The sequence below is a fragment of the Moschus berezovskii genome, chromosome 7 (genome assembly GCF_049115385.1).
Source record: "Moschus berezovskii isolate FMDL1 chromosome 7, NW_MosBer_1.0, whole genome shotgun sequence".
Taxonomy (NCBI): domain Eukaryota; kingdom Metazoa; phylum Chordata; class Mammalia; order Artiodactyla; family Moschidae; genus Moschus; species Moschus berezovskii.
This window is the reverse complement of record NC_142466.1, coordinates 113761835-113788879: the sequence shown is the minus strand read 5'-3', so window position 1 is coordinate 113788879 and position 27045 is coordinate 113761835. Positions and strand designations below refer to the sequence as shown.

Genomic DNA, 27045 nt, shown 5'->3' with positions numbered 1-27045 from the left:
GAACATCTTACATCTGGGAGAGGCTGGAAGTTCAGTATCTGCGTGTGAATAGAGCGTTCCCCCCTCCCCCCTTTAAGTTTGTTTCTGTTGGGAGAGTAGCATCTTGGCAATGTGGAGATTAACAGCCAGCACTACTGGGTACCAGGGCCTTCACCCACTTTAGCTCATTTAGTCCTTACAGCAGTCCTGCCAGGTGGGCACCGGCATCCTTGTTTCTCTACTGATTAAGAATCAGAGAAGAAAATTCACTCTCTTAAGTCACATAGCTCATCAGAGAGAGAGAGAGAGTCATTCAGAATTTTTTCGCGAAGTGTTATGCCTCCAAGAAGTAATGAGTCTCTCATCCCTGAAGAAGAGATTCAACAACAGGCTGGGCCAGAGCCGGGGATGTTGACCGTGGCCTTATCTGTTCATAGACTCATAAGATGTTCACCCCCAGGAGGACCCTCATGGACCACTGGGAACATCCCCTCTTTCATAGGTGAGGCTCTGAGAAGAGCAGGGACTTGACCTGCATCGCTCGCAGGCCTCCGAGTCAGGCCGACCTGGGTTTCAGCTCTGTCTGTCACCTACATCCCTGACATCTGTCTGTCCCTCAGTGAGGGCTTGCAGGGGAGCCCAGCCCCAGTTCCCAGGCCATGGACACACAGGGCTGGGCCAGGGTACCGAGGGGATACCTGTGAACCAGTGGTCCTCTGCCCAGAGCCTGTGGGGATGTGCCTCTGCCTTCCCTTCCTGCTCTGGATGGGGGTGAGAGTATCTTTACTAAAATACCTCTTTGCTCCATCTAGGGAGTGAATGTCCGACTCTTTGTGATCCCATGTGCTGTAGCCTGCTAGGCTCCTCCGTCCATGGGATGCTCCAGGCAGGAATACTGGAGTGGGTTGCCATTTTCTCCTCCAGGGAATCTTCCCGACTCAGGGATTGAACCCCAGATCTTGTGCATTGCAGGCAGACTTTTTATCATCTGAGCCACCATGGGCTCCTCTAGGGAGTTTGGGGGGTGGTGGTACTGGCAGCTCTGTGAGATGCTGAGGTTTCACTTTGCTACCTTCCCAAAGCCATGAGCAGGGGCAGCCCTTACTTGGGCTCCCTGGGAAACATGACTGCCTGTCTCTATTGAGTGTTGGAGCGGGGAGGCCTGGCTCAGCATATCCTCTCTGACTCCCTCCACTGCAGATGGGAGCACAGAGAAGAGTCAGGTGGGTCACAGCCTGGCGCAGCAGCCAGTGGAGCTTGACCCTCACAGCTAGTTGGCCTCATTGCCCAAACCTTGAACAAATTCCCTTCTAACAACCTTCAGCCCCTCCTCCATGCTTCTGTGTCTTATCCAGAAACACTCTCTTCACGTTTTGGTAATGATGGGAGGCAGTGCGGAGTGTGAGATCCCATCAGAACTGGGTGTGTTGCTGAGCTCTGCCACACTGTTGCCCTGGTCCTCAGGGAGCTCATTTGGCTACCACGTGCCTCAGTTTTGGGGTGCGTGTAACGGGACCCATTACACCCACATCACACCTACATCACCCAGTTCCCAAGATTGAGAGGCCCGCAGCTGGAGGACCAGGACCTGCCTTTCGTTCCCTAGAAACGTGATTTGGTCATGTTCCTCATAATAAAATTGGTACCAAGAAATATTGCTCTCCCCATTTCAGAGATCTTTAGACTGCAGGGCTGGGGCCGGAGGAAGGGAGTGAGTGCTTCACTCAGCTTGCGTGCAGAATTGAAAAGGTTGCCTCCAAATCTCAGGAATGCATCCATTTTGATTTTCTAAAATATTGTATTAAAATATGGTTTATCCTGATTACTTCGTCTTTGGCATCCCTTTACATTTTGCTTGTAAGGCAAGTGCCGCCCTCGCCTTGCCCGTCTCCAGCCGTGCAGTGCTCAGCTAGATGCTCTGATGAGGGAGGGCGGCTGGGAGAGGCTTTTAAGCCTAAGTGCTGTGCGATTGACACTGTTTTGCTGCCCTGGCGGTGGTTTATACTGTTTGCTTGTAGTTACAGTAGCATGCTTTTAGATGGGAAGAGATTTTCCCAGAGGGTAGAAGAAACACTCCCAGATTTTCTACTGAATCTTACAGCTCTGGGTTCTGATCATGAGTCTGCCACAGACACATTTTGTGACCTTTTGTGAGCCAATGACATAGTCATACCTGGAAAGTGAGAATATTAGCACAAACCTCAGCTCCCCTGTGAAGATTTAGTGCAATTAATTTGTCGACGTCGATGAATGTCTTAATGTTTCCATTTACGACATGAAAGAGTACTTTTTTCTGATTCTGTTCCCTGGAACCCTAGAAATTTCAGACTCCCAACCTCTACTTGAACTGGAAGAGTTCTTTTTTTTTATTTATTTATTTTTCTATAAATTAGTGACCAATTAAGATTTTTTAAAAGAAAGCTGCTCATATGCAGTTATGATAATGTTGGCTAACCTGAAGATCTCCGAGTTCCTTTCTTTCTTTTCTGACAGTTGGTGACCAAGCTTCTGGTTTAGAAAGATGAGAGCATTTGCCCTGCTGTGTTTCTCTCCAGCCCCTGCCGAGCACGGCATGAGGATGGTATGAGACAGGTGGCCAGATCAGCAGAATTTAGCCGGCACTGGGAGACGGGGAGGAGAAATGGGACGTGGGGGCAGGGTCAGTGGTCTCCACGCCCGGCATGTCTGTATGGTCTCTGCTGAGTTATAGTCTTACCCTCCAACCCAGACAGCATCTCTCCCTGCCCACAGCTTCCTTTGCAGCCTGACTGCAGGCGGCTGGGGAAAGAGGGGTGGCCCTGCCTCTTGCCCTGTGCCTGTTACTTCTCCTATGACCCTCCTTCCTGCTGCCTAAGTCTCAGCACTGCAAAGACACCTTCTGTTAGTGAGAGAGTCCATCAACACTGTAGCAGGGAGCCATTGCTCCGAATGGAATCCTGTAGGAAGGAAGGGTCTCCAGTTGGCAAGACAGATACAAGAAGCGCTTTGTAACAGCGGGGTCCTCTCATGTGCACTTTTCATTTGCATGCATTAACCTATATGTGTTTTGTGACAGGAGATACAGACAGAAATGTAAGAGGTTAGGTCGTGCTCTCCCTGTTACACGCCGCGAGCCTCTACAATCCAATGAAAAGAGGCGGGGAAGCACGACTCTGCGTCTTCCATGGTCAGCCTCGGTGTCCGCTGCTCAGGCGCTGTGGCTGTGCCCTGTGTGGTTCTGAATTCAAGCCAGTCATTTCAGGCGCTGAGTCAAATAAATAGTAACAGGGACATTTCAACGGGGTCTTGAAGGATGAGCAGAGATGTATTTAGTAGGTTTCCATCTTTATAATGCAGTGAGAACTTTGAGAGTATGTTTCAAATTTCATGCATGGGTATCACTTACATGCATATGCTTGTATGTAAATTGCAATTAGCAATTTTCTTTTTTTCTATGTGATTTCGTTTATTTACTTGTGGCTGTTCTGGGTCTTCACTGCCGCTCAGGCTTTTCTCTAGTTGCAGTGGGTGGTGGCTGCTCCCTAGTGGTGGTGTGGGCCTCTCATCACGGTGGCTGCCCTTGTAGAGTGCAGGGCTTGTGGGCTTCAGCAGCCGCAGCGCGTGCTCTCAGTAGTTGCGGCTCCTGGACTCCAGAGCACAGGCTCAGTGTTGTGTTGCAGGGGCTTAGTTACTCCATGGAATGTGGGACTTTCCCAGATCAGGAATTGAACCTGTGTCTGTTGCATTGGCAAGCGGATTCTTTACCACTGAGCCCAGCACTTAGTAATTTTCAAAGCCTCTTTGCATCATCTCTCTTGGTTCTCCAAACCACTCTGGGAATCAGGGGAAATAAATCATTGTTGCCATTTGACTGGTGAAAAAAGAAGGCTGAGTGACTTGCCCAAAAATCTCATTAAGAGAATTAAGTTCCGGACTCCTGGCGTCTGCTGAGCCTGATACTGGTTTAGGTCCAGCAGTTTTCCACGACGTCCTGCTTTGGAGTGAGGACCAGTTGCTTGAGAGAAGCTGAAGCCAGGGCATCCTTCCAGAATTTTGGCCCATCCCTGGTTTCCCCCGGAGTCCCACTGCCAGCCTGCTCTCTGCCTCCTGGAAGGGCATGCAGCCCTGAACCCAGGGAGGTGTGATGAGCAGGGGACCCTGGCCAAGCCCCTAGAATATTTGTGTATTGACAGCAAAAGGGGAGGAACCCCCAAAACCAGGCAGAGACAGTGGGAGGGAAGGAGTTGTGCCAGAATTCCCCCGGTGTGGAAGAAAGGACAAACTATTCAGATCAAAAGTGCCCACTGAGAGCCAAAAAGGACAGAAAGTCAACAAAACGAAAGTCTACACCCAGTTGCTGTGGGACAGTTTCAGAGCAGTGCAGATAGAAAGGCGGGGGCTATAAAAGCTTTCAGAGAGAGAGAGGAATGCAGGGGGAAAGGGTGCCCATAAAGGAAAGAGAGACAATCCAGCTGCTGAATTGGATATGAATATGGTGACAGTATTGGAACAATGAACTGAGAACAGCCTATGGACCAGATGGTGGGGACCGAACTGCCCCATTTGTGGTCACTTTTACGGCCGCCTCGGAAACCATCACCCCCAGCATCCTTGGCGGCTGAGGCGTAAGACGAGATTTGGAAACAGGGCCGTTCTCACCTTCCACGTCCACTTGTTCCTATAGGGCAGTCTGGTTAGTTCAGACGCACAAGGCTCTGGAGGGGCCAGGAATCCAGGCTCGTTGTGTTGGACTGAGTTCAGGCCCTCCCCAGAATGGGAAGGAGGTGGCTCTGCAACCTGTTCACAGGTTGAGCTGCGTCCAGGCCCTCTTTACGCAGCTCCGGGCTGCTTCCACACTCACCCTTCCTGCCTGAGGCTCTGCTTGCCCCCTGAATGATGCGTCTTCTTGAGTGGCTGGAGGTGCTGGGTTTGGGTCCCTGGACTTGAGCTAAGGACAGTGTACACTCTTGGAAGTGGAGCTGAGGGTGGACCTTGGAAAGATATACATACAAAAAACCTTAGGGAGGGATTGGGGGAGCAGAACACATGCTGAGGGGCTTCACACTCTCGGTGGAGGTTAGGGGAGGTTATCAGTGTTTCGGGTGGGATGTTCCCTGAACAAGAAAGGAAAGCATCACCTCCCAGCCCCCCTGCAACCTGTGCCCTGGGTTGCCTGAGTGTTGGCTGGGGTGGAGAGCGTCCCCGAGGGAAGAAGGGTTACTGAGAATAAGGCGGGAGGTGGCTGGCACTTCCCTCTGCTAACTTGGCGTACTCAGGAAATGCTGAATCCTGTGTTTCTGAAAACTCGGGAGATGGAGTAGAAACTCAAGGAGAGGGTGAATCATCCCAGGTCAGTCCTAATGGATGCACGGAGCGCTCTGGGTTATTTTGCTTCCTGCCTCTGTCATTGTTCGGACCAACTTCCCGCTGAGCTCCCTTCTTCTCCCTTCTCATTGGTTGGCATCTTGTGCTTGACCCTCTGCCCTTCGTAACTGCCTTTCCTGGGGCTTCATGATCAGGCCCAGTAGGAGATTGCCAGGCCATCACAACATGCCTTCCAGACAGCTAACAGCTCCATCCCCAGTGCTGGGAAACAGCAGCAAAACAGTGTCTCCAAGAGACCCCTGGTGTGTGACTCATAATAGGTTTTGAGGAAGGTTGGTGGGTAAATGATGGAGACGCTGGGGAGATTAGAAAGTCTCTGCATGTGCAGCTTTTTCTGTGACTTCAGTCACTCTCTGCCCGAGTTACTGCTGCTGTTGGGTTTCTTCCTTCTTCAACACTGATCTTCCTAATCATTTGTATGTGCAAGTCGGTTTGCAACATAGGAAGTTCTTTTATAAACTTGACTCTTAGTGGAGTCCTTACATAAAGAGGAGAAGGTGCCTGCTATTGTGGTCTTCTTAAAGCTGAGGAAACCGAGGCTCAGAAAGAGGAAGTGGTGGGCCCGGGGCTGTCCAGCTACTCAGGGACAGTCCGGACCTGATGCTGCATCGTGGATGTCCCTTTTCACTTAAAGTCCTACTGTTTCCATGCAGATGTGGCACTGGGAAAGGCACACAGGAGAGTTATCAGTCTGCTCTCTGTGGAAGGTGCCTGTGCATGAATAATTGGGCCACACATCCCCTCACCTCTGTGCTTTCTGCTTCATTGTCTCCTGAGCATTTAAAAGTGAATAAATGATTAAGTAGGCTTGCAGTGCAGACCAACTCCTTCTCTTTGCCCCTAAAGCAGGGAGAAGTAGCCAGACTGGAGTCCTGTTTTCCTTTTAATAACCCATAGAACAGTGTCCCTTCCCTAAGCTCTAGGAGGGGATTATCAGCAGTTTGTGTGTGTGTGTATGAATTCACTAAATATCTTCCAGTCTTCTAGCCCTAGGACAGGACTCAAAGATGATTTAGACCCGGCCCTTTCCATTTTGGGGCTTCCAGGACATTTGTGGAGTCATCTATCTACCCACTCATTTATCCAGTTATACATCGATCCACCCACCCATCCATCCATCTGTCCATCCATCCAAAAGATATTTAAGTAAGCATCACCAAGCACTGAGTGCTACTCTCAGCACTGACAATGAACTAATAAACAAAATGGAATAAACAAAACTGTATGGATGGTGTGTTCCATTAGAGCCATAAGCAAAGTTAACATGTTAACGTACAACAATGGGGAGAGTAAGTGCTTTGAAGAAAGTTGAAGGAAAGGACAGAGAGGGTCTGATGGACACAAGAGGGCAGGGTGCCATCTGCCAGGCGGGGAAAGGGGGTCTTCACTGATGCTACTGTGTGCTGTTTGCAGACCAGCGCCTGCACCATACTTCCTTTCCCCGCCCAAGGTTTCTCAAGAAGCCAGCTCATGTGGGAAGCTCCCTGTACAAAAGTTAGCTCAGGTATATTAAGTATTGAACAGTTTGTCCATAGCCTCTGGCATCCTTGCCGGTCTGAGCCCTTCTTTCAGTCTCAGAAGACTGGGTTGTTGGTTTAAGGTGGGCGTGGTAATAGGAGTCTCTCCACGGACTTTGTGTGTCTGAGACACATTCCCTGTGAATGATGCCCTAAGCAAAGGACACAGGCTCTGGGTACCACCAACTGGAGAGACAAACGGAAAGCTTCGGGATCGTTACAGACTTTGGATTCTGGAGCAAGTGTGTGCCCTGCCTCTGCCTGAGTCTATAGCCTTGGCAAAGTCACCTCTTGGAGGTGGCTTGCCTGGTCTGTTAAATGAGGAACACTTTGCTCATGAAGTGGCTATGGCCACATTGGTTAAAAAAAATGCACATGAGGACCAGTGAACTTTCTGCAAACTTCCTCAGTTTATAAGGGGACAGGGCCAGAGCTAGGATGTAAGTTTTCTGATTTCTTTCTCAAGGCAATTTTCCTCAAAAGTTTTTAAACCACCATGTATTGACCACTGGCTGTATTCTAAACATTATCTTGAATCCATCTTTGTGCATTTGCTGGTTTAATTCTCACGATAGCCCCGTTCTGTGAAGACTGCTCTGCTCAACTTTCCAATGAGACCGAGGCTTAGAAAAGGACAGTGACCCACCCAAAAGTCCACAGCCAGTACATGATAGCACAGGAACCAGAACCCGGGGCCGTCTCCTCCAGAGCCCGCGGGGTCAGCAGGCTGTATAGTTGGTTAGCTAGCTTTCTGTCATGTTTCGGGTGTGACTGCACTCAGTAGGCCAGCCCACTCCTCCACCTTTGAGCTTGGCAAGGGAGACTTTATTCACACCCCTTCTGTATTCTGCACTTAGAAGCTATCAAAACCTTTGCTTCTTACTCTGTGTCCTTCTGGAGCAGAGCTTACCAAACTGGGCATTGCAGACACTATCTGCTCACTTACCTCTTTCCCCAAGCTGACTGCAAGTTCTTGAGGGCTTACCTGTGTATTCCCAAATCCAGGCAGAAGGTTTAGCACAGGGGTGGAGCTTGACAGTATTAGCAATAATAATTAAGCCAGCGACAGTCCTGTATTGAATGTATTTTAATAGGTCCAGGGCTGGATGACGTATTTTACATATATCACCTTATCTAATCCTCACAACAGCCCATTTAGGTGAATAATATTATTTCACGTTCAGTTCAGTTCAATCCAGTCACTCAGTCGTGTCTGATCTTTGCGACCCCATGCATCACAGCACCCCAGGCCTCCCTGTCCATCACCAACTCCCGGAGTTCACTCAGCCTCATGTGCATCAAGTCGATGATGCCATCCAGCCATCTCATCCTCTGTCGTCCCCGTCTCCTCCTGTCCCCAATCCCTCCCAGCATCAGAGTCTTTTCCAGTGAGTCAACTCTTCGCATGAGGTGGCCAAAGTATTGGAGTTTCAGCTTTAGCACGTTAGAAGTGTCAAAAACTGAGCCTCACCGAGAGAAGGTCACACCACTAGAAAGTGGCAGAGTAAGAACTTGAACTTGGACCTGCCTGATTGCAGACATGCCCCTCCCCTGGTGAATCAGTGAATGAGTGCACGGCTCCTCCATAGTTACCTGGGTTCATCTGTTTATGTTCACGACTCAAAGAATAGGAAAAAAAAAAAATCCTCTGAAAGATGCTTTCTGCCCTCCTCTCCGTTCATCCATCTTCAGAGTGGAATTTCCAACAGAACTTGAGAGGCTGTCCGAGGATGTGGAGAAGGATCCTGATTTGTGCTAAATGCCTCCTGTGAATCGTTTTCACTCCTCTCTCTCCCACACAAATGGAGACTTGCCAAACAGATGTAGGTATATGTCAGTCACCTACCCTCCAAGAGGCATTTATAATGGATTTATTCATTAATTCTTCCAAGAAGTAATTGAAGATCTACTGTGTACCATGTACCATTCAAATTTATCCACAAATAAATAAAACCCTGGCCTTCCCTTTGCTGCCTCTCACTGTGGAAATACAATCAACACATAATGAGATCTACTCAGGATTGGACCCTGGGCTTGGTCTTGGGTACACAGAATTGATTAAGGATGCTCTCCGGGGGTACTCAGGTGATGAGAGGGTAGCTGGCAGACAGAAGGAGGAGTCACTGAGGGTCCTAACAGGTGACTATTTAACAAGCCAGAGACTGCAGGTTTCACCAAGGCTTGTGGAGAACTCATGACCCAAGAACTGAGGTTTAAAGGACTAGACAAATAAGCAGGAGTTGGGCGGGGGTGTGCGGCAGTGCACAGGCATTTCAGGCAGAGTGAACAGCATGAGCGAAAAGCACAGCTGCGTGAGATGGTGTGAGGGGTACTGGAGGCCTCACTGGTGTAGTTAGTTTATGCTTATACGACTGAGATGTGAGGCAGGATGTCTTGATTATATTTGTGTATATATTTCACCTGGTCACAGATGCCTCCACGTTTGCCTTTTCCTTTCTGTTCTAGAATATTGGAACTGGAAGGACTGTTAGACACCAATTGATCTTATATACTCACCCCAAAATGCGGAGGGGCCAAGGTCAGGTCACACAGCTTGAAATCTGTCAGAGGAGAGCAGGGTGATCAGAAGACTTATTTGGGAAACTGTACAGAGACTGTCTCATACTTTAATGGAGCGAGTTTGGCAGCTTCACTCTTACCTTGTATCTAATTTTTTCAGGAAATAAGACCTTGCATTAATAAAAAGGATTCTAATATTTCTTGAGATCCATAACTTGAAAACCATTATGCTCAGTATGTTCTATAATGGAATCTCATGTGATCCTCCCCAAACCCTCTCAGTTAGGTGTTAGTAACACAATTTACAAATGAGAAAACTGAGGAAACAGAAGCCATGGACCAGACACTCACAGGAAAGACAGTGCAGCCAAATCCATGTCTGGCTGACTCAGTGTTCATTAGTTTTCTCCTTGATGAATTGCTAAAGGGTTCAGAATGATTACTGAAGGTTTCTGATCCGATCTAAAGAAAATTAAGGAGGTTAGAGCTGGATGGGGGAGTGTGTTCCAAAAAGCTTCTGCAGTTTCACTTTATTCCTTCAGCATTATCTTGGGAAATAAAATAGGGTTGCTAGTAGACATATTGTAAGTAGATGATTAGTTTAAAAGAAAGTTTCATTTTCTATAATGGGACCTCCTTAAATAGGTCACTCTATATCTGTCTAGAGGCAAAGAGATAACTCTAGATAAATATAGCCAACTATAGATACATAAAGATAGGTCTCAATGTATTTTTATACACATGAATACATATGTACATGTATATAATGTATATATAATGTATTTTTATACACATGTATACATGCATACAGGTGTGTAATATATATATGCAAATCTTGGTTGCGCATTTATCCACTCTTAATTGTTCATTGGCGTAAACTTATTTCACTTGATTTTGTGCTGGGATCTTTCATAACCTTCCGGGAGCTTGCCTAGGGAAAAGTCAACACGTAGATAGATTAGTCGCTAAGGCAGTGACAGGACCCACACCGCTCTGTCAGTGCTGCACTTTCTCTCTCTCCCTTTCCTGCCAGTCAAACCCCAAGTCTCTCCGTCCCATGGTGTATCTTATTTCTACCCCATTAGCTAACTGCTCGCTTCAGCTGCCCTAATCTCAGGTCTTATCATCTCTCCCTTAGGCCAGGCCTTCTTCCATCTCTGCACATTATTGAAAGAGGCAATTCTCTGTTGTTCCTGGCCATCCTGTAAGCATCCATGTAGGATGCCGACAGATTTCCCGGCCTCTACCATTAAATGTCAGTCATACTTTTTACCCAGTTGTGACAACCAAAAATGTGTCCATTACCAGATGTCTCTTGCAGGGCAAAATTGCCCCCTAGTTGAGGTCCTAGACGATTATGAATAGCTTACTCACTGGTCTCCCAGGTTCTAGTCTCCCGACACAGTGTGATCTCACCACTCTGTTGCTTAAAAAACAGTAAGTCTCGGATCCTTAATGCCTAAAGACTAACCAGGCCTCTGGCAGTATGGTTCTGACCTGTGTTATCATCTTATTCTCCTCAAGGTCCAGTGGCCATTCCCAGTCTGTGAGAGCGGGGGCCTGCAGTTTTCCTGGGAATGGCCCCCGCTGGGAGGCCTTATCTCATACATTTGCCACCTTGTTGTGTGTTCTCAAGCACGTCTGTCTCCTGAGCCTCTGCTTTTTCATCTGTGCTATGGGTATAATCATCTCACCAGTAGGGGAGCTTGAGCATCAGTAACTCTAAGACTAGGTAGGGAATGCTAAAGCTCTAATACAAGCGAGAAAATGCTGGAGTTCCTGAGGTGAGGGTTGAGACAAAGTATTCTGGGGATACAGAAGGTAAGGCAATTCCTTCTGGCTAAGGCTGCAGATGGGGAAACCACTGAGGGGTTCACCACGGAGAGTATATTGGAGGTAGCCATGAAGCCTGCCTGGTATGTCGGCTTATAGATGTGGAGGTGAGAATAACAACGAGGACAACCTTTCAGGCAGAGGAAATCCCAGAGCATTGAATAGGAACAGTGAGTTCCCAGGGGTGGAATACTTGGCTTGGTGCCTGCCCTACGGTAGGCACTCGGTAGAGTTGGTGGGCTCTGACGGGGGAAGCACACATTTTGAGAAGGGTGTCTCAGAGGCATACATTTTGAGATTTAAGTGGTTGATGAGCTTGAACTGTCAAACTGCAGGACTTCCCAGCTTACTCAGTGGGGAGGGGCCTTGCTTCCAGCTGTGCCTTAGTTATGATAGAAGATGGGTTGGGAACAGTGAGGGAGATGGAATAAGGCCTGGGAGGTCGTTCGGGGTGCGTAGACATGCTGAAAGGCACTCGTGATGGGGGCACAGGATGGAGAGAAAGAAAGTTTGGAGAAAGAAGCTATTTTGGAGATCGAACTATCAGGAGTCATGGTTTCTTAGCAGCTTTGGGGAGTGCTGGCTGCATGTTCTGCCTCCAAAGCCCATTGCAGGGTGTTCTGTGATCCTGGGCAAGTTACCGTCCCTCCCTGAGCCTGTGTCCTCACCTGTGGCACTAAGGGTTTGGACTGGTTTCTTATAATCCCTGCAGGTTATGCACAGTCTGAAGCCTGGAAGAAGACATCCCAGTAAACTTGAAGGCCCAGCCCCTTTGCTGATTAGCTGTCACTTAGCGAATGGCCGGGAGAGCCCCCAGTGGGTCATCAGGCCTCAGCCATGCTGGGGCTGGCCGTTGGGACCAGACACCAGTGACGCGAAGGGAAGGACATTACTTGGGAGAATATGCATGTTCACAGCTCCGAGGATTAAAGGCCCGTGTTCTTATCACCGCCAAACAGAGTATTATAAATCCAGTCTTAGAATACCAAATCCTTTTGCGGCTTGGCCGTTGTGAGGGAATATTAAAAAGGCTGAAGACAGAAATAATCAGTTTCCAAATGACACATTGTCAAATAAAGCATTTCTCACATTATCCTTTTCTTTCCTTTCTCTGGCTCCTTCTCCCGTGCCTGGATATTTTAACAGGAAAAATAGATTAAAATGGGGCCAGGCTCTATGGAGTTCTAAGTTTGACTTTTCAGAAGGCTGTCTCAGTGGGGCGGTTTTGAGGGTGCTTTGAATATTTCACCTCTGTGTGTATCTCGGTGTTTAATATCGTGTATGTAAGCAAACCAGCTGGAGGCTTGAGCACTGGGATGAAGGCAAAGCTGTAGGGATGGTCCGTACCAGGTCTGATAAGGTGCCCTCTGGATGCTGAAGTCAGAGCTGGTGCCAGGGCTGCCAGATTTACATTCCTCTGGCGAAGTCAGGGCAAGATTTTAGGCTTCTGGGTGTTCATTAAGCACCTCCCTGGGCCAAGCTCTACATTTTAGGCTGGATAAATGAAAGCTTAGAAACTCCAGTGGGAAAATGGTCAACCAGACTGTTAGGTTGTAGCAGTGGAGCTGGATAACTGACAGCCATGGGATTTGAGCAGTAGGAGGGCGCAACCTCATCCCAGCTTGCAGAGGCAAAGACACTCCCCGAGGAGGTAATGGCCGAGCTGAGATGGCGGGTGCCTCGAGATGAGCAGATGAAGATGAGTGTATCTGGTTCCCAGGCTGTCACAGCTAAGCCCCACACGCTGGGTTTGGGGGGAGGCTCTTAAAACAATGGGAATGTATTCTCTTGGGGTCCAGGAGGCCTGAAGCCCCAGATGAAGATGTCAGTGGGGTCTGCTCTTTTGGAGGGTCTGAGGGAGAATCTGAGACTCTGTCCCGCGCCTCCTAGGAGCTTCCGATGGCTGCCAGCAGTCTTTGGTTGTTGTTTCCTCGTAAAGGCATCCCTGTGAGGCTGTGTGTGTGTGTGTGTGTGGCTGTGTGTGTGTGTGTGTCCGTCCGTCCCTCCCTTCCTTTTTAAAGCTTTTTATTTCATTTTGGGGTAGAGCCAGTTAACAATGTCGTGATGAGGGTTTCGGGTGCACAGCAGAGTGACTCAGGCAGACCGATACGTGTATCCGTTCTCTCCCAGACTCCCTTCCCATCCAGGCTGCTGCATGACGTTGAGCAGAGTCCCCTGTGCTATTCAGTAGGTCCTTGCTCCTTCCTTCCGATGAGGACACCAGCCCTTGATTTCGGGCCCACCCGGTCCAGTGTGCCCTCGTCTCAGTTAGTCACAAATGCGAAGACGCTACTTCCAAGTCGAATCGCTTTCTGCAGCTCTGGGTGGGGGCCGCCGCCGGGAAGGAGCGACTGAGAGCTCGGGGCTGAGGGAGAAGCCCTGGAGGAGGCTCTCAGAGCATCACTGTCTCAGGGGACACTCGCCGTGCAGTGCAGCTCCTGGACGGGACGTGGGGTTAGGGGAGGCTCAGAGGACACTCGCCGCACAGTGCAGCTCCTGGACTGGGTGTGGGGATAGGGGAGGCTCAGGGGACACTCACCATACAGTGCAGCTCCTGGACTGGGTGTGGGGATAGGGGAGGCTCCAGGGACACTCACCGTGCAGTGCAGCTCCTGGACTGGATGTGGGGATAGGGGAGGCTTGAGAAGGGAGCAGAGACCTAGACACGAAAGGACTTGGATGCCAGGCTGGGGATTATGCTGAGAATGGGATGGAGCAGAGTCAGGAAAGGGCTTCAAGGTATGAAAGGATTGGATCTGGGACGGAGGACTAGGGAAACTGAAGGACCGAGGCTGCTGTTTATCGGTGGAGCCAGACCTTTTATCCTAATCTTTTATTGCCTTGTTTCATCCTTAGCCTTACTTAACCTTTCACATTGGGACCAGCCAGCACATTTTGTCAGTGAGCCTGTTGTAGCCCAAGGAGGTAGACTGTCTTAGTCAGCTTGTCATGGCCAAGGGCAAGCAGGGACGGGGACCCCCCACACTGGCCTGAATGCCCCAGCGATACCTGGTTACCCCATCATGTCAGTTTGCCCTTGACATCCCCACCCTCACCCATGCCTGGCTCCACTGAGAGATCTGAGACCCAGTGTCGGTAACAGAAGAGAAGTGGGCAGATCCTGCTCTGGAGAGGCTTCTGGTAGGGAATGTTCCAGAACAAATGGGAACACACACTCCTTCTCCCCTCTCTTTCCCACTTCCTGCCTGGCAGTTTAGTGAAATTTTCAGCCCCATAAGAAGAAGGTAAAAGTCATCACCCAAGGTTTGTGCTTTTTGCAGTCTTGCAGAAACTGACCCCTAACCAACAGACTGGGACTTTTATTTCTGGAACTTGCTGCTGCTTCTCCGATCTTGTTGGTCTCGGGCTGCCCTAGAGGGAACATAGTCCAAGTCGGATTTGGCATCAGGTTGTCCCTGAGGCAATAGGACCTCAGCTGGCCACCCCCTTGAGCTTTGGATTCTCCTTAACTTGCTTTCTAAAAATTCACAGCCTTCTCCTCGCATCCTCCTCTCCCTCCTGTGCTCCCTGCTTGCCCTGCAGCGTTTTCTCCAATGCTGGGGTCTGTGTTTGCTCTTGGCGGGCAGACTCGGTGGCTGGACACTCTGGCCCTGCTCCACTTTCCAGCGATAGCTCCTGCTTTTGTTTGCTTGCCATGAAGGAAGACCTCTGGGAAGTGGGGGTCCGGGCCCTCAGGAGTGCAGCGGCGCAGCGGCCTGGGCCTGTGCTAGTGGATGCAGGTCGTGGTTTCTCCCTGACCCTGAGTTACTCTCCTGAGCTCCTTGGGCGGGATGTCCCCCTGGGACAGAGGTGGCCACGTGCTTCTCTTGCAGGCCTTTACTTTTGCACAGTACCTTCAGTTTGCAAGGGCCGTCACAGCACTGTCCAGATTTCATTTACGCGACAACCTTGTGGCTGCCATGAATGAGTGTTGTGGGTTTCCATGTGCCAGGCTCTGAGCACTACACTTCACATCCGTGAACTCACATCTAACCTCCCTGGATAAGGACACTTTTTACACAGTTTTGTGAATGAGAAAATTGTGATTCAGAGAGATTCAGCCCTTTGTCCAAGATCGCCCAGTTTTTATGTGATAGCATAAGATTATAAAGAAGTCTTTCTGATCCCCAGCCTTTGGCTCTAACTCTGTGCTATACTATTACGAGTAGTACCAAGTCCATTTTACAGATGAGTGAACTGAGGGCCTGGAGGGCATCGAGGAAATTCGAGATCACACAGTGAGTGAACAAGGAAATTCAAGATCACATAAGTGAACTTAAATTCAGAACCTTTTCCTGCATGCTCTGAGCCTAACCCACCACTCCTTTAGGGTCTAGGAAAGTAGGGCTGGTCAGTGGTGCTAGAAACGTCATCTGAGCTGCTACTGTGTCTTGGGTGAGACCCCCAGAGCCCTTTAGGAGCCCAGCCGGGGGGGGGGGCGGTGTCTGTTTCAGCAGGTCAGTGGCACTGTGAGCCCTTGATCCTTGCAATTCTCTTTGGCCCAAGTTTCCACAGTGAAATCCTGATCTATAACGGAAGCCATATGGCCATTGGATTAGCTGAGAGCTTAGCTGGTGGGAGCAAAGGTCAGGACAGGCTGGGGAGTGAGGGGCAGGGAGCCTGCACCCCAGTAAGAGGGTTGGAGCCACTGGCTTGGGGTCACATCAAATGAGTCAGCAGATCATGAAGCTAAAGGTCCCAAGCTCAGCTTCCATCAAAGTGGAGTGAGGGAGGTGGCAGGGGGCGGTCTCCCTCTGCTGCCTCCTCCTGGGGATTCTCTGTGCTGAGAAATCTGTGTCTGAAGTTGCCCAGCTAAGTTGAGGAAGCAGAAGTGAGGCTGTTTACACCTTGAGCGCCTGGCCCTTCCCACCCCAAGCAGAGCTGTGAATCCATGATGAAGTTCAGCCACACTACCTGCGTCAACAGCCTCCTGTCTTTGGGCCTCTTTCCTGACATAACATAGGACAGGGATACCTAACACGCACAGGGATAAAAGTAAATGACAGAGCATAGTGAAGTGTTCAGCTTCTCTGGTGGCTCAGATGGTAAAGCATCTGCCTGTAACACGGGAGACCTGGGTCCGATCCCTGGATCGGGAATATCCCCTAGAGAAGGAAAGGGCATCCCACTCCAGTATTCTTGCCTGGAAAATCCCATGGACAGAGGAGCCTGGTAGTTTACAGTCCATGAGGATCGCAAAGAGTCAGACATGACTGAGCAATTTCAGTTTCACTTTTCACTTTCACTGAAGTGTTTGGTCTAGCTTGAGAACGGTTTGGGAATCCAAGACAAGTTTTGCAGAATGAGCATCCGGGTGCAGAGGTAATATCGTGTGTTACTTGTTCAGTTGTGTGTGACTCTTTGTGGCCCCATCAGCCACAGGCTCGTCAGGCTCCTCTCCCTGTGGAATTCTCCAGGCAAGAATACTGGAGTGGATAGCCATTCTCTTCTTCAGGGGATCTTCCCACCTAGGGATCAAACCTGAGTCTCCCACATTGCAGGCAGATTCTTTACTGTCTGGGTCACCCAGGAAGCCATCAGGGGCAAAAGGTCAATCATTCTTACATGTGTCCCAGTTCAGTTCAGTCGCTCAGTCATGTCCAACTCTTTGTGACCCCATGAATCACACAGCACGCCAGGCCTCCCTGTCTATCACCAACTCCCGGGGCTCACTCAAACTCATGTCCATCGAGTCAGTGATGCCATCCAGCCATCTCATTCTCTGTCATCCCTTTCTCCTCCTGCCCCCAATCCCTCCCAGCATCACAGTCTTTTCCAGAGAGTCAACTCGTCGCATGAGGTGGCCAAAGTATTGGAGTTTCAGCTTTAGCATCAGTCCTTCCAATGAACACCCAGGATTGATCTCCTTTAGAATGGACTGGCTGGATCTCCTTGCAGTCCAAGGGATTCTCAAGAGTCTTCTCCAACACCACAGTTCAAATTCAAAAGCATCAATTCTTTGGCGCTCAGCTTTCTTCACAGTCCAGCTCTCACATTGATACATAACTACTGGAAAAACCATAGCCTTGACTAGATGGACCTTTGTTGTCAAAGTAATGTCTCTGCTTTTTAATATGCTATCTAGGTTGGTCATCCCTTTCCTTCCAAGGAGTAAGCGTCTTTTAATTTCACGGCTGTAATCAGCATCCACAGTGATTTTGGAGCCCAAAAAATAAAGTCTGACACTGTTTCCACTGTTTCCCTATCTGTTTCCCATGAAGTGATGGGACCAGATGCCATGATCTTAGTTTTCTGAATGTTGAGCTTCAAGCCAACCTTTTCACTCTCCTCTTTCATTTTCATCAAGAGGCTTTTGAGTTCCTCTTCACTTTCTGCCATAAGGGTGATGTCATCTGCATATCTGAGGTTATTGATATTTCTCCCCGCAATCTTGATTCCAGCTTGTGCTTCTTCCAGCCCAGCGTTCCTCATGATGTACTCTGCATATAAGTTAAATAAGCATGGTGACAATATACAGCCTTGACGTACTCCTTTTCCTATTTGGAACCAGTCTGTTGTTCCATGTACAGTTCTGACTGTTGCTTCCTGAGCTGCATACAGGTTTCTCAAGAGGCAGGTCAGGTGGTCTGGTATTCCCATCTCTTTCAGAATTTTCCACAGTTTATTGTGATCCACACAGTCAACACTAAATACTCTATGGGCATCTCACTTAGCCTCACAGTGATCCACTGAAGTGCACTGAGTACTGCCTTCATATAACCCATGAGGAAACCGAGGCTCTGAGTGGTAGTGACCTAGTTAAGGTCACGCAGCCTCTAAGTAGGAGAACTTAGAGGACTAAAGTTGGACTAAAACTGTGTCACCCTGAGGTCAGCTCTTGGCCTCCGTGCACGATACGGGAGTTTCCTGAGGTGCTTTATGAGCTGATCCAGCACTGCATGGGTGACCTGGGAGGGTTGTTGGGATTTGATGGGGGAAGAAAGCCAATATGATGTGATATGGTAATTGCCTGTGGATAGGTCGGTTAAGCCTCATCTTTCCCAGGTCTGTTTTGGTTCTGGGTCTGAGAACAGGGCTGCACACTCATAACTGGAGTGGGCAGAAGTGGGCCCTGGGGATGAAGGGCTCTGGGAGCAGGGAAGGTCTGCAGGGAGGGTTACAGAGAACGAAACATCCCAAGATGAGAAGGGATGAATCAGGCCATCATGGAGCAAAATTAAAGTCTTCACTGCAGAGGCTGCCCTGAGATGTGCCCGCTGAATCTGGATTTGGAGCATTCTCTTCCCTTCCCTTCCTGGGGTTCCCTTTCTTTGTGCACCCTCACCGCCTTTTTCACTTTTCCTTTCCTTCCCTTTGGGCTGCAGAATCACCATGCAGTAGCCACTGGCCATGCAGTGAGGAGTGGGGTTCACATTCCTACTTCACCACATTTTGGCCTTTTATTCCCAGCTGGACCTAGGATCAAAGCCTGGGTGACTTTAGGCAAGTTACTTAACCTCTCTGAACCACCTTTTCCTCATTTCATTTATGGAACGGAACCTATAATCCCTTATCACAGAGGACTGACTTGAAGATTAAATAACATTAAAAATTGTAAGGGGGAGGGTCTTCTGTTTTTTTGTATGAGGTGACAGGGTTCTTCTTGCCTCCTTTTTCTCTTCATGCGTCTTTCTTACCATCCCTTCCCTCCACATTCCACCCTCCGTCTCTTGCCTTTCTTATCTCTGATGCAAAAAAACCGACAATACCACGTCACACATGACTTCCAGACCTAGAGCAGCCTCTATTATATGTTCTGTAGAGGAAAAGGGGGTGTGTTCTTATTTTTTAGGGCTCCAGTGGTGCTACACATACACATTTTATGTACACTTGACAGATTGCACCCACCCACACACATAAATACATATACTTATAGCTTTGTTCGGTTTGTATATTTACTTCTGAGTTCTGACATCCAGAAAAACCTTCCTGGGGATCCCAGAGTAACTCATTGCCAGAGTCAAAACAGGGCTGTCAGCCATGCCTGCAGCCCTGGCCACCTACTCGCCACAGAGGTGATGAATTCTAGCTTAGAGAGCTGAAGGACTTGAAAAAAAGAATCATAATTTTTAGTCAACAGGTCGGCCGAATCATTTTAGTAAATGATGTTCTTCTTAGCCTAAACAAGTATCTTTAACAGCAGTCATCTCCCCACCAAGATAATCTGTTTAGGGTTAGTTAACATCTGTCATCTTTGCTAGGTGTTATACAAGTGGTTTTCAGAAATTGCCCTTGCCTTTAATGAGTCAAGGCAGAACAATCAGCCAATGGGTGTGGTCGAAAGAATACAGGTTTTAAAGCTAAAAAGCCACACACAGGCACACACACACACAGGCACACACACACACACACACACAGGCACACACACACACAGGCACACACACACACACACACACAGGCACACACACACACAGGCACACACACACACACACACACACACACGCGCGCACACACACACACACACACACACACACACACACGCGCACACACACACACACACACACACACACACACACACACACACACACACACACACACACACACACACACACACTGAGGCGCAGAGCTTGCTCTGCTACTTAGCATCTGAGCTTCAGAGTCTCTTGATTTCTTCACCCCTCTCCTCCTAACCACAGGCATGGTCCTCCCCAACTCCTGGGGTTACACAGCAGGGACTCCACATAGTGGCGTGGAGTCTCCCGGGCAGAAAGCACAGTATATAAAGAAGAGGAACAGCTATCGGAGGGGCTAGCCCTGCTCCATGGAGATGCTTCTGGCCCAGAGTGACAGAAGGCAGGCGAGGAAAATACAGATCCTCCACCTCGGCCTTTGACAGGTGCTGTGGGGAACACAGAGGGGCCTTAGAAACACCCCTGCCCTGGAGGAGTTCATGAAGCAGAGTACCTCATGAGTCTCATGAATCATGTACGATTCATTCGTAAACACTTTACCTATTTCAGTTTAATGTATGGTATGCAGACTCAACCAAATGTTTACCAGTTGGATGTATTAGAGAAAAATAAACTGCAGTGTGCCTTAAACTCCTGATGAAAGGAGCCCGAGAAGAGCGCATTGTTCGTTCATTCATTCAACAAATATTTGTGAAGGCCTACTTTGTCCCAGTCCCCCTGTGGGGAATCAACATTAAAAAGGCTGGTGTTTCTGATACGAAAAATAGCCATGATACAGAAATTCTTTGACTGTGTATATTCCCAGCAGGATGGAAGAAAGACTGCTGTCCCTTGACGCCTCCGTGGATTCTTTCTAGAGAGGAGGAAGCAAGGCTGAGAGGGTGTGCTCAAATGTCCTGGGGTCACTCAGCTGGTGAGAGGCAGAGTTGGGACTCAGACACTCCAGATGTGAAGCCACCACCCTAGTATTTAGCAGCGTGCATCTCTCTGACATGCCCAGCACCCAGCTCATTTGTTCCTCGTGGGGACTTCTGAAGAAGGAAGGGCAGGGGTTCTTGCTAACCATTATACAAGTGAAAAGCAAGGCTCAGAGAGGTGAAGCAGCTTCTCCAAGGTCACACAGCTTGTGGGAGAGAAAGCCAGGTTTGGAAACGGTGTCACTCCGCGGGCTCTGGAGGCTCCGAGAGCCACACCCAGGGATCGAGGGCTGCGTGTGCCGGACAGCGGCCCCTCTCCGGCACTCCAGCCCAAGAACAGCGGCCCACTTGCGTGTCCTTCTTCCCTCCCGCTCCAGGGTGGCCTCATTGCCCTGCTGTTGCTGCTGCTGGTGTTCACGGTGGCGCTGTTCGCCCAGCGGCGCTGGCAGAAGCGGCGCCGCATCCCGCAGAAGAGCGCCAGCACGGAAGCCACGCACGAGATTCACTACATCCCGTCGGTGCTGCTGGGCCCGCCGGCCCGGGACAGCTTCCGCTCCTCCCGGCGGCAGGCGCACAGCTCGGTCATCGGCGTGCCCATCCGCGAGACGCCCATCCTGGACGACTACGACTTCGAGGAGGAGGAGGACCTGCCCCGGCGGGCCAACCACGCCTCCCGGGAGGACGAGTTCGGCAGCCAGGTGACCCACAGCCTGGACAGCCTGGGCCGACCGGTGGAAGAGAAGGGTGACTTCGAGAAGAAAGGTGAGTCTGCCTTGCTGCATCCCACCTTCCCGGGGGGCGTTTTAGGGAGCTGGGGAGAGACGCAGGAGCTGGGTGGTCAGGGAACACAGGAAGTGTTTTCTGGGATAAGCCATTTTTTATTTATGGCCAACTTCTGTTGAGTTTTCAAACTTCACCTCCTCCTGATTCTTTGGTGGTGGTGATGGGGGAGGGGGAAGACTGTCCGTATTCTTGGAAATAAAGTTTTTAGGAGGGTCAGAAGTTATGTAGTCCAGCATCTTTTAGTGTTTCTTGATTGCCTCCCTGGATGGCCTTCTCACTACTCAGGAGAGAGCTCATCTCACTCCCAGACCCTACTGTTGGAAGGTTTTTCCTTAGACTGAGTTGCAGTCTGTTTCTCTCCGTATCAGAAACTGAATCTGAAATTTCCTTCTCCAAGACAGCTCTTGGGAAATATGACAACGGGGAGAAAAACGGCACCTGGTAACTTTTAGAAATCAATATCAACAAATAATCCCCGTTTCTTCAGCCACTCTGATGTGACATATTTTCAGACATTTCACCATTCTGGTGACTGTCCTCTAGATGGAGATTGTAATTTTTCTTGTCTCGGAGTGTAACACCAGAAGTGACGCTCTCTTCCTCAAGGTGGGGATGCGCCTGTGTTGAGCAAAATGCAATTTTCACCTCCTCTTCGCCAGGTGTGGTGCTTCTGTTCATGCAGGCTGAGCTCACATTTGATTTTTGCAGCTGTTGCTGACTTGTGGTTGGCTCTTTGATGACTAAGACCTCTCACTCTTTTTCATGTGCTGCTGCAGAGACCCATTCTCTTCGTTCTGCCGGAAGACAGTTGATTGTTTGGACCCGAGCACAGGATGTGCTTGTATTTGTCTTTTTCAGTGTCTGTGCCTCCAGGTTGTTTATAGATGAGACTTGGCTATTTCTCCTTTAGGTAAATACTGTAGAATCACTGTTTTGCCTTTTCCCCCCCATATTGTTTTTATGACCCTGGTAATGGTGATATGTTCAAGGTTTGGCCCAAAGGCCCTAGTGTTAGAACTACTCCTGTTTGTGAGCCAAGAGAAATCATCATCACTGCTCGGACCAGTCCTGAGCTGTGAACTTAACATTCTTTCCTCCTGCACTCAAGGTCCTTCCTCTCAGATCCATCTTTCCACGATGCTCAGTGGAAAAATAGAAACTTTAGGAATTTCTTAAAAAGGAGACATTTTTGTCAAGCTTAGAAACCTAGGGAGGGAGAAGAGTGATACAGTAAGTAAGAGGGCAGTTTTGGACCTGAGTTCAAATCTTGTCTCCTTTGTTTTCTGGGTGACCTAGAAAAATGGGAATTCAATCCTCCAAGTCTCAGATTCCCCATTGAAGGATTTTTGGAAGGATTAAATATAAAAATCAGTGTGTACCAAGTATCTAACACAAGGCCTAGGATATGGTACATGTTGAATCCCTGAGAGCCGTACCTGTAGACCTCAGGCCCTTGGTCTTCGCTAGTTCAGTTCAGTTCAGTCGCTTAGTCGTGTCCGACTCTTTGCGACCCCATGAACCACAGCACGCCAGGCCTCCCTGTCCATCACCAACTCCCGGAGTTCACTCAAACGCATGTCCATTGAGTCGGTGATGCCATCCAGCCATCTCATTCTCTGTCATCCCTTTCTCTTCCTGCCCCCAATCCCTCCCAGCATCACAGTCTTTTCCAGAGAGTCAACTCGTCGCATGAGGTGGCCAAAGTATTGCAGTTTCAGCTTTAGCATCAGTCCCTCCAATGAACACCCAGGATTGATCTCTTTTAGAATGGACTGGTTGGATTTCCTTGCAGTCCAAGGGACTCTCAAGAGTCTTCTCCAGCACCACAGTTCAAAAGCATCAATTCTTCAGCGATCAGCTTTCTTCACAGTCCAACTCTCACATCCATACATGACCACGGGAAAAACCATAGGCTTGACTAGACGGACCTTTGTTGGCAAAGTAATGTCTCTGCTTTTTAATATGCAATCTAGGCTGGTCATAACTTTCCTTCCAAGGAGTAAGCGTCTTTTAATTTCATGGTTAGACTCTCCCTAATCCAGCTCCCTGTTCCCTGCCTGTCTCCTGCTAAGTGCCAGCCACCATTGTTTGCTCAGTGCCCTGGAATGTCCACATCATTTCCCCTCTCCGCCGTGATCTCTTCTGTCTTTGAACTGTTGGTTTACTGACAGTCTCCTCAATTCTTCACTTTCTCAAACATTATTTATCGTTTTTTCATGTGACTTTTCATCTTAGAACAAGAATAGTCTACATTGGTTTCATTCTTCACACCACTGCCTAGCACAGTGTCTCTCGTGTAAAAAATGTCCAGTGAATGTCAGACAAGAAGGATGGCCCTAGAGAGTGAGGTTATTCAGGAGCCATGCTATCAGGTCAGAGCATCCTGCTTCTCTTGTCTAAAATAGAAAGTCACTTGGATATGACAGAAAGCATCATCCCATTTTCCTAGATGTGGACTTTTGCAGCCTAATTTATTAAGCCCTATTGTGTTTATATGGAAAATGGGTGAATTAGCAACCAGTTTGCCCATCTCATGGGCTTCCCTGGTAGCTCAGATGGTAAACAATCTGCCTGTAATTCAGGAGACTGGGGTTTGATCCCTGGGACAGGAGGATCCCTGAAGAAGGGAATGGCTACCCACTCCAGTATTCTTGCCTGGAGAATTCCGTGGATAGAGGAGCCTAGTGGGCTACAATCCATGGGGTCGCAAAATGATGGACACAGCTGAGTGACTAACTTCTTCTGCCCGTCATAGTTTTTGTGTGGGGCTCAAATAATAAATGCACTGCAAACCCTGAAGAAGTTTCCCTAGAGTGGGGTTTCTTTTTCACACTACAGTCTTCCCCAGCCTGGCCGAGAGGAGAGGTCTACAGCCTCCCTCTGTCCCTGAAGTGGGTTGTGATTACCTTGAGCTTATCACTTACTGCTCTTCAATAAGAATCAGTTTCTCTTTCCGTCTCCTACTCTGGATGTGCAGACTTTTTTTTTTTTAATTTATTTCTTTTTTTTATTGAGGTATAATTAACATGCAATCTTGCATTAATTCCAGGTGTACAATGATTCAGTATTTGTCTGTATTGAGAAATGATCACCACAATGTCTAGTTGATATCCATGGCCTCACAGCGTGACAGTATTTTTCTTGTGATGAGAGCTTGACTCTCTTAGCAACTTTCGAATATACATTAGAGTACTATTGACTCTAGTCATCATGGTGGACAACCCAGCCCCAGGACTTCTGAAAGCAAGGGCAGTTTCACTAGTGTCCAGCACAGTAACTAATGCCTAATGAATGCTCTGAAAATGCCTGTTGGCTGAATGATTCGGTCAATCGAATAAATCCCCAAGTTCTCAGTCCCAGGCCTCGAGTTATCTCACTGTCCTCAAATCTGGGGACTCTAGAAACCAACATGTTGACCGAGGCCATGAGCAGTGATGACCAGAACCCAGCAGAGAGCAGCCGCTGGTGGGGGTGGACCTCGAGTCTGCTCTGCAGCGTGGAGTGAGTCAGAAAGAGGAGAACAAGGAGAGTGTACGGAAGCGTGAGAAATCTAGAGAGAGGGTATCGATGAGCCTCTCTGCAGGGAAGGAATGGAGGCGCAGAGGGAGAGAGTGGACTTCTGGACACAGCGGAGGAGGGAGAGCGTGGGACAGACAGAGAAAACAGGTCGACAGATCAGGTCACGCAGTCGTGTCTGACTCTGCGGCCCCGTGGACTGCAGCACGCCAGGCTTCCCCGTCCATCACCAGCTCCCTGCGCTTGCTCAGACTCATGTCCGTCGAGTCGGTGATGCCAGCCATCTCATCCTCATCCTCTGTCTGTGTATATATCTTGCATGAGACGAGTAGCTGGTGAGAAGTTGCTGTGTAACACAGGGAGCCCAGGCTGGTGCTCTGTGATGAACTAGAGGGGTGGGATGGGGCAAAGTCAGGCTCAAAAGGAAGGGGACATACGTGTAATTATTGCTGATTTGTGTTGTGGTGGGGGGAAACAAAACAGTGTAAAACTTTTTTGAAAAAGAAATTACAGTAAGCCTCCTGAGAAATGGAAGCTTGAACCGTCCTGGGTCTCCCCCGGGGCGTGGCAGTGTCCAGGTAAAAGCCCCAGCCTCTTGGCCAAAGAGCACCCCTATCGATGACAGCTATCGACAGCTGTCACGCTCAGAATGGCCCGCGTGGCATCCTGGTGAGAGCCCACTTCACCGGGCTGGGGCTTTCAGGTCTTGTGTTCCTTAAAGAGAATCCCCAGGCTTGCCCTTTCAGTTGGACATGTCAGTTATTCATGTGCGCAAAGCATGGCTTCCTGATTCTTGAATGACAGAGACTGCACAGGGGACTAAGTCATGCTGGGTCCAGAGGACACAGGAGACTCACTCCTGAGAGAGGGGAGGTGCTCTGATCTCTCCTCATCGGGTCCTGTAGAGTCTGCACACCCTCAGCTTTGCACTGCAACACGTCTTAGAGACAACTTCGTCCCTTGTGCTTGCTTTCAAGCAGAGCTCTGTGTGAACGATAGCAAAACCAGACGCTTATTTTCTGAAAGCAACTTCAGATGAGATGCACACAAGAGAAATCTAAAGAGAAGGAGTGGTGGATGTTTGAGAAATAAGACCCAGTGCTTGCAAGGCAGCCTGGCGGGGTGGGAGTGCGCAGGTGGACTCGGGGCCTGCTCTTGTCTGCACCGGTGGTGTGGTCCTGGCGAGCCTCTTCGCCACCTGCAAACCCACGCCTCCATCTCACCCATTTTTATCTGACCACGTTATTCCTCTGAATTTGCTTTAAAACGAAGCACAGTCTGGACTAAAACCAAGCACTTCATTTAATACTCTACCCAGCTGCCCATAGATCTGATAAGGGTGGGGAAGGAAGATGCGTGGGCAAGAAGAAAGTAGGAGACGCATTTTTCCTGAGTCCAGGCAGGATACTGGTCACCCTGTCCAGGGGAAGGTGGTGGCTAGGGGTTGTGGTTGCCATGCTGTGGCCTTTGAGCTCCTGGGACCTCGTTGCCTGGACAGAAGAGGGACAGTTCTGCTGGCAGATTGTGGAACATACAGCAGCAGCAGCTCAGGCTGAATATGCTTCCTCCTGCCTTGAGTGGTCCTTGGAGAGACTCATTAGATTCTTTCTTTATAGCTGGGAACAACTATAGGAGAAGGCCATGGCAGCCCACTCCAGTCCTCTTGCCTGGAAAATCCCACGGACGGAGGAGCCTGGTGGGCTACAGTCCATGGGGTCACTGAAAGTCGGACATGACTGAGCGACTTCACTTTCACTCTTTACTTTCACGCACTGGAGAAGGAAATGGCAACCCACTCTAGCGTTCTTGCCTAGAGAATCCCAGGGACGGAACAGCTAAGTATTTTGTCCAGAGCAGACAGGTATCAGAAGCTGGGCAAGTCCTATAAAAGTCATCCCCAAAGAGGATGAAATTATATTGCCAAGGGCTAGCCCCACCTACACCTCTCACACTTAAAATTTGTCTGTAGATTCAAACTACTTCATCATACTTGAGCACCCCCTGTTATTTGCAGCTTGGACCTTCAGGTAATAGGGGGATAACCTGGAGGCAGAGGGAGAAACTTTCTTTATCAAGAGACAAAGCCTGGATTCCGATACCCCAAGAGCACCATACTGAGCGGACTGACTTTCAGCCAATACATACCCATGTGGACATACCCTTTGTTAAGCCCTGAAATTCTTCTATGCCAGTCATTAAGAAGCT

General features: G+C 49.1%; 1 protein-coding gene across 1 annotated transcript in view; it reads left to right on the top strand.

Moving 5' to 3' along the window:
• The window catches only part of ASTN2 (astrotactin 2), a 1049203-nt gene that overhangs the window by 202969 nt on the left and 819189 nt on the right, over positions 1 to 27045 (top strand). Inside the window, exon 3 of the mRNA XM_055427750.2 lies at positions 20919 to 21303. Within this exon, the coding sequence (XP_055283725.2) occupies positions 20919 to 21303 (385 nt within the window). The remainder of the gene's footprint in view (positions 1 to 20918; positions 21304 to 27045) is intronic.